General features: G+C 45.7%; 1 protein-coding gene across 1 annotated transcript; it reads left to right on the top strand.

Moving 5' to 3' along the window:
- Window positions 1-2,332: 2,332 nt before the first annotated feature.
- On the top strand, window positions 2,333-4,971 carry LOC131216138 (uncharacterized). Its single transcript, XM_058210552.1, has 5 exons — window positions 2,333-2,415; window positions 2,483-3,361; window positions 3,438-3,680; window positions 3,738-3,875; window positions 3,950-4,971. Exons 1-5 carry the CDS (start codon window positions 2,389-2,391, stop codon window positions 4,094-4,096), a joined length of 1,434 nt encoding a protein of 477 aa, XP_058066535.1. The 5' UTR covers window positions 2,333-2,388; the 3' UTR covers window positions 4,097-4,971.
- Window positions 4,972-8,212: the final 3,241 nt, after the last annotated feature.

Below are 8,212 nucleotides of genomic sequence, written 5' to 3'. Positions count from 1 at the left end.
GGCAGAGAAGTGCTGCCCAAGAAGGGGCCGTGGGATTGAATTTATGCGAGCCATTTTCATCTGTACCGGAAAGTCATAACCGGGAAGCGATGATTAGAAGCTCAGTTTGCTGGCAATTGACCCGGCCGTTTGATCGGCTGTTATAAAAAGCAATTAGAAACGCGGTTCGAAAGGTACGCTGTTTGGCTTATCGCATTTTGATAAGCGGCAATGAGGGAGCAGAAAGAAGGTACATTTGGCAGAGTCTTCAAATAGCGTTAAATATAAGGTTGGAGAAGAATTAATCCATTACTTTCGCGGAAAATGGCTTTGGTGATCGATATCTCGTAAAGTATCGATCAAACAATTTTAAATGCTTTAAATAATTTATGCTCGTTGTAGAGGTAACATTTCACACTAATAAAAATTCTTTTACTGTGTTTTGTTTGTTCCACTCGTTGGTGAGTTAAAGGATGTTACAAATCATCTAAGAAGTATTTGATACATTTAACAGTTTTTGTGAGACATAATTTTTGACTTTCCAAAAACGATTGATTGATCGATTGAGAATAAATAGATTGCCAGAGTTTTCGCCAATAAGAACCAAGAGAGGCATTATAGAGTCATATTTTCAAGCTATTTTCAAGGCAACAAATTTTTCAACAAAACGGTGCATATTTGACCCAAATAGGACCATCGGAAACATCTTAAATAAACGTTTGAAATTGATCGAAAAATAATCGATTTTTTTCCCCAACGGTGGATTGAAAATATTTTACTATCACTTTACTACTACTATTACTATTATTACTTTTTCATAGTCATATAGTTATTAAATAAATTAATTAATCAAAATTATACAGTGTGTTTCATTAACGACACATTTTTCGTAGAATAAAAAAGAACTATAAAAAAGAAACGGCTCATTTTTTTTCAATGGTTGAACATTTGTTTGAAAGGTTCATGACATTTATGTATAAAATATAATTCTGGTTGCAGAAAATTGGGAAATATGAATAATTTATTTCCAAAGTGGTAGGTCGCCAAATCATTCGTCAAAAGCACTTTTAATTCAAGCTTATTTCCACCTCTGTGGCTATGTTAACAATCAGGATTGTGGTTCGGAAAACCCACCCATCGTGCAAGAGAAGCCAATGCACCCACAACGAGTGACTATTTGGTGCGGATTTTGGCTGATTGGTTTTTCGGCGAAATTGAAGCTGACAACTTGGACGGCGTTTCGTTTCAGCAGTAGTGCCATACAGTGACAACCACAATCAAAATTTATGTTATGCGAACAAACCGGCAACTATTGAAGACCTCAAGACCCAAATTCACGATGGTATTACGAAATAGGACCAGATACAATCGAAAATGTGTCGAACCCGAATGAGCTACTTGCCATTTTACCAAAATTGTTTTACATAAAAAAATGTTAAGAATTAACCTTTCAAATCGAAAGGTTAATTTCAAGCATCGAAGTATCATTGATAAAAAGAAATTTTTTAACCAAACAACTCCTGTTAATGATCATTCGACGTTCTTCATCGTTTAGTTTCCAATACTTCGAGGTTATTGCCATCTTACAAGCTGCAAAATATGCATAACGTCTTCGGGAATTCGAAAAACCTGTTTTACCCTGCGTTTCTCAGCCTTAGCTTTGGATTTTTAGTATGAATAAAAAAACAAGTGAATATCACTAATTATTAATTGAACGTACTCTAGCTGTTTCATTAGCGAGCAAATCGAAGGAAATTGGCGAAAGAAACTGAAAAATTCAAGCTTAATCAAGCTTTAAGTTTTACATTGAATCGTCACACTTTTACCCTTTGAACTCCAAACTAACATTCAACGTCTCAAAGGAGCGTTAAAAGAAAAGATGTATGCAACTCGTGCATGAATCTAGCCGCACTTAAACAAATCAACGGCCGAGTCAACCAGTGTTATTTGTAATCGACATGGCCTCCTGTCCTGAAACTCCTACGCCCCTCCGCGCCAAGATAATGCTGCGCGCGCTAATGATAACGCCGCAGTGTCAATGTTTGCCAAACCCCCACCCAATGGAGTTGTTTCGCTAGCGCGCAATCTTTGCTCCCCCGTGCTAAAGCTGTAGCGTGAATTTTAAACCTTCATTTCGACTCAACTCGACCTCGACTGCAAATGTTCGCCGATCTTTCTGGTGGCGACTCGCCGCGCACACCGAACTGCGCAACATTATTCGTGAGCTCGGCAGGCTTCACGCCACGGTCATGCGCACTGCGCTTACGCCGCTGCACACGCGCATCCCTCACTACTACTAATGACTAATGGCAAGTCACACATGACGACAACGACGAAACCAGTTGCAGTCGGACATTGCAGTGCGCGAGCGCGCAGCGAGTGAACCCGGGATATCATTCCGGCTGCAAGATGCAGTATTCCGTTTTTCCGGACCTGGTAAGGGAGTGAGTTGTGCGTTGAGCAGCAGCAGCCACAGCAGTACAAGCCGTGGCCACTTTTCCAGGTGCTGCGCATCATCTTTGACTACCTCGGATGGGTAGAGCTGAAGGCGGCTTCGCTGGTCTGCCGGCAATGGCAGAATCTAGTATTCCGAGGTCGCCGCATGAACGAGGTGGTGTTCATTCATACCCGCATGGACAGTTTGGCTGACCGGTTGCTTTGGGTGAACAGTAAACGATTTTACCGGCACCTTGAGCTCGAGCTGGGCAACAGTTACGGGCCGACTTTTGATGAAGTGCTCCAGAAGCTAGACAAGTTTGGGTCCCACATTGTAACGCTGAAACTGTGGTCACAGGACAATGTCACGACCGGCCAGCTGCTACGGCTGCTGGCCGAAGTCTCCAATGTGGAGGAGCTGGCGATTAGCTGTCTGGCCATCGCGACGAAAGCAACCGACCGCTACCGAGTCACGGTAGCCTCCCCGACCCTGCCGAATCTGAAGAACTTGCAACTCAGCGTGGTGACGTCCGATCTACTAGCCATCCGAGACGCGCTACAGTTGCCTAGCAACGCGCCGCGGCTCGAGAGTCTAGCCTTGTGCAACGACGCCGGTGGTTTTACGGATGTTTTGCGACATTTCAGTGGCCAGCTGAAGCGGCTCGAAATGAACTCCGCGACGGAGCGCCTTTTTCGGCTGCACTTTCCACGGCTCCAAGAGTTGTCCCTGCGGCCCGAGAATCGCACCGAGCAGCTTCGGTGGTCATGTTTCGAGTTTTTTCAAATGCACCGCACGATCGAGGAGCTGGCGATTTTTTGTGCGATCCCGCGGGACTTGGTACTAACCATCTCGAGGCATTGCCGGCGCCTGACGTGTCTGGGCATTAATGTGGCCAGCTTCGAGGTCGGTGAGTTGGCGTGCCTGGCGCAGCTCACCAAGCTGAGGGTAAGTAGCGGGACCTATGCTCCGACCCGACTGGTTCCCTGGCTCATTCCCTGGGGGTGCGGGTTCCATTTTGCAGCGCCTGGTACTCTTCAATAAGGTACAATCGCATGTGTTTATCGGATGTCCACCGATCGCTACACTCGATGAGGTGTGCCTTACTGCGAGTACCCCCCAGTTGGGAGTGTTCCTGGGTCTCCACCAGCTTGCGCCCCAGTTGACTTGTCTGGAGCTCATCGGTGCCAGGCTGGGGGTCTCCGAAGTGCACTTCATTTGCGATCATTTCTCCAAAATTGACTGCTTGATACTGGATGACTGTGAGGTAAGGATCGGAACGTGTGTGGGTCCTGCTCACTCACTCAGCGACTCTTCGTTGCAGATGAAATGGGAGGCCCTCGAGCGGATCAACCGATTGCCACGGCTGCAGGATCTTCGGTTGATTGGCTCAAGCTTGCGCTACTACTCAAAGCTTCCCACGAACAAAGTGCGCTTCTTGACGATATCACAGTGGAGCAAGGCAAGCCCAGCTGGCGCGAGGTGGCAAGGGGGACAGGTTGAAACGCGCTAACGTGTTCCTTTACCCGTTTGCAGTTCACCGAACGCGAGTTGTTTACCATTCCGGAGTGTTTCCCCATGCTCAAGATGTTCATCTCGATCGGATGCTCAATCAATGATCGCGGCGAGGCACTGCTCCGTGAAACGCTTCCAACATGCTCTATCAATATCACTAGACGCTGACGTCCTATTTTAAGCCAGCCCAACATTTTAACCATTCACTCACCGGCACCGACAACAAACGGCGGGAATGGGCAGCATAATTTTTAACGACCCGCCGCCAGAGATTAGAAGACCAAGTGGCCATTAAACATTAAAAAGTCGGCTTCCAGGCCTCGGTGGAGACCGGCGCAATCCAGAGCATTACAATCGGAAGGACATTCCGGCGTCGGAATACGGCACACAAAATATGAGCTAAATTGCGCCCAGCTCGCAATAGTCCATTAAAATGAATTCCTCCCGCGGGAAGCGAGCAAAAGTTTAGTGGGACGATTTGAGTGGAGCCCCCGTCGCCCGGGCTGATGGACAGTTGGTGAAGAGGGCCCAGCGAAAAGTAAGAAACCTTCTCTGCCAATTGGCGTAAAACGTATGCACGGCTTTAAAGCGCGTCTCTGGCGCTCGAAACGGGAACACGTGTTTGGTGGCCCCCGATGTGTTCCGGGACACTCACTCACTAAACGCCGGGATCGTGGCACTAAAAATTGACGATAAAAGTTAACTTTTTCAATTAAAATAAATTGTTGAATACGTTCCGGGCGGGCGGCGCTGCGCTTTTCGGTACTGGCCGCAGCGGCCGACTGATGGAAGTGGAATTGGAAATGTTAACCAAACGGTAACTTTCGGGCCGCCGGTTCAACTGACGGAGCTAGTTTGCACCGGATCCGGATTCATTTACATACCCAGCCCGCCCCATTGTCTGAGCCTGCCTTTGAATAGCCTTTTTTAGTTACACTGATGGGCCGTATGACGGTAAAACCCACACGGGGCGAGTAGTTTAAAGGGAAAAGTTTCTACTGTTACATAGGTTCTGCATGTTGGGTGTGTTGATGGAAAATAAAATTTAAGGCCAAACAGTTTGTTAGTTGAAAATTTATAGAAAAATACACATTCGAAACACGGGAAAAGGGGACACAAAAAATGCCTAACCCGCCCGCTGACGACGACATGCAAAAAGCCATTCATTATGCCCGTACGTTGCAGCCGAAATAATGGAGAAAAAATAACAGGACGAGGCAACAAAAAAACGGCGAACTGGTAACCTAGTTGCGGGCTTTCATGAATATTTTAAAACGAGTGCACGATATTTCACGGCCCCGACACGGGCCAACAGGGATGGGTCACGCGGGAGCTGCAACATTTTGAACGATAGAAACCATATGTGGTGCTTCCCTTTCCGTGGAGACCCAAACGAGCATGAAAATGCATCCATCAACATGGAAGTGGCAGATAGTTGCAGAAGTTCGAACCGGATCTCCCGTTTTTGCTTGTTAATTATTGTTAGGTCCTTGTTTTTGTGTAATATTGGAGAAAGGATCACATGCTGTTATTTTATTCAGGATGAGTATGTTAGGATGGTAAACGAAACTCCTTGACACCACGACGCGCTGCAGCTGCAATTTGCAGAATGCAGAATTTTAACGATCCCGATCCCCGAGCCCCCCCCCGACAAACACTTGACACAGTTTTCACAGCCGATGCCCTCTGAATCGGATCGATCGGCCGTTTTCTCGCAGATTGCAGCCTCCTCATAGCTCGTCACCGGTTGGCTTCCCGAAATGATTATCCTGCCAGCAAAACGGCAGCTTCCCGTTGGGCGGGCACCGCCACAAAAAAAGAACGGGAAAAAGGCGAAAGAAGAAAAAACAATCCGCCAATCCTTCGCTCGGCAGCGACGACGGTCGTTAGGGTAAGTGTTCCTCTTCATTATCATTATTCATCTTCCGTGTCCATTTCCGGCGCGCGGGCGGCAATTTCCACTACGCGCCTTCGATTGCTGGCTCTGGCTGGCTGGCTGGCTGGCCGAATCAGGAATTTCGAAGAGTTTCCGCTTCGGAGGACATTTTACGTCACAGCGTGACAGCTGACTTAACGATGATGATGATGCTGATGCCTGGAGAGCTTCATTTCCGCTCGGCTCGGGGGGGTCTGGGTGATACATTTTTAATCGGCGTAACAAGTACGACACCCGTCCCTGGGCCGTTGTTTGGACTTTAAAGCAGATGGTTCCTTTCGGTTTGTAGAACAATAAAATAAAATTGTAATAAAAGGAAGGGGAGATTAAGATTCACAGGGGAGGGCTTTTAAAGTCGGCCTCCGGGTCGGCTCCCTGTGCCGATTGCTAATTAAAAATGAAATAAAAGATTCCAATTTCCTTCTGCCAAGGAACTAGGAATGCGTCATCTTATCTGTGGCCCCCCTAGCAAATGTCGTCATCGTGGTGTTAATCGTTGCGCAGAGCGTTAATTGCCGGAGGTGCGTAAGACTCTTTTACGGGGAAGCATTTTTCATTCGCTTCTCCGTTGACAGGAATGTCCAATCCGGTCGGCGAAACCTATGGCCGGATGGTTACCGGAGGTGGTTGGCTCACAAATTATTAATTTCCTGCACTTTGAAGGGGATCTGGGATCTTCGTGGGGATTTGACCTTATTTTTTCAGTAAACGCGAATCTGAATATTTAGCCCCACGGGGGGCTTCACACGGTGGAAAACAATTAGAATGAAATTTTTAATCGCCCTGTAATCGCCTGCGAATCCTCGTTTTTGGGCCTTTAGGGTGGTCGCGATTCATGCCCCGTGCAAAACCTGGCCGAGGCCTTAGTCAAGCGAAAAGTTTTCGTAATGAGCGAAAGCTTATTCAGTGGAAAGCCGGGGTACGGATTTTCCGGTACTCTGGCCGTTGGAACATTTAGAGGGAACGATTTCTATGTTTTCTCTAAAAATCGACTCACGCGCAGATTAGTAGCGGCTTATTAAGCTTTATGTCAGCGCGGCCCCCGTCCGGTTTGTGGTTGCATTTGCATTTTAATGGCCAGTTGGCCAACCGATGAGGAGTTCCGGACTTCCGGACAACGATGGGCAACCAGGCACTGGTTCATGTAACGGTGTATTACGGAGTGCCATTATGCTTAGAGGGTGTAGGATCGCCTGACAAAAGTTTTGCAGAACATAAAGCCGTAATACTGCGCTGCTCATTAAATTCGGAGCCTCGACAACAAAGGGCGCAACTTCGAGTCTAGTTTTTTTTCCGTCATATTGGTACACTCTTCAAATGAACGTATGTGAAGTTTCATTTCAATTGGTCACTTAATTTTTTTTTACAAGCCATTTGATATCGACGTCTGATAATATTTTTACAATGGAATAGGTAAAGCATCGTGCAGTGATTTAATTTTCATTTTTGAAAGGTTCAAAAGCAAAGGAAATTTATGAACCAATGTTGAAAGTGTATAAGGACTCTTCATCTTTAATTAGCTGATTAAAAGGAGGGTTTCTGAGCTTAAACATGGTCGTAGTAGCCTTCAAGACACTCCATGTCAAAAACGTCAAAAAACAAACACAACACCTGAAATCGTTAAAAACTTCAGGATATCGTATTGACAAATCGTCGAATCACTGAAAGACATTTACAATAAGACCTAGCCATCTCCTTGAGCAGCATAATCAATATTTTGACTGAAGTTTTGGGTTCCTGAAAGCTGTTTGCAAAATGGGTGCCGCATTCGCTAAAAATGGAACAAAAACGCATTCGAATACAACTTTCTCGTCAACATTTGGAGGGTTTCAGAAGAGCATTTTAAAAATGACAAAAATCCTTGAATTAGAGTTCGAATTGTCTCTCTAGCGACTGGAATTGTTCGGCTTCTAGCGACTTTCATCTATTTTAAAACCCAAAAAATATTAAGCGTGAATAGCGTTTTTCATTAAATGATGATTCTCATTTCAGGGATTTCAGGGATCTTAAATTGGAGTCTCAATGGATCAAGTTTCATTGATGTTTTGGGGAGGCTATATTCAATATTGAAGTGAATTTTAAACCGTAAAAATGTGTTTTTCTTATCAAGGCTCAGTTCGTTTAATTAGAGCCTTAACAAGCGCATTAATCAACAATAGCAGCGAATGGCAATATGTCTTGTGGTGTAATTTTATTTCACCGACAATTAATGGCCAACGTCATGCGCGAATTTCATTATCGATTAATTCACATCTGAGCCACTGAGCCATTCAATGTTATTGTGCTCGACCGAAGGGAACTGCACACCGGAACCACACGGAACCGCTTGTCGATTATGATTTTGTTTT

Source organism: Anopheles bellator, chromosome 1 (genome assembly GCF_943735745.2).
Source record: "Anopheles bellator chromosome 1, idAnoBellAS_SP24_06.2, whole genome shotgun sequence".
Classification (NCBI taxonomy): Eukaryota; Metazoa; Arthropoda; class Insecta; order Diptera; family Culicidae; genus Anopheles; species Anopheles bellator.
The sequence above is the reverse complement of the archived record's forward strand: the minus strand, read 5'-3'. Positions and strand labels throughout refer to the sequence as shown.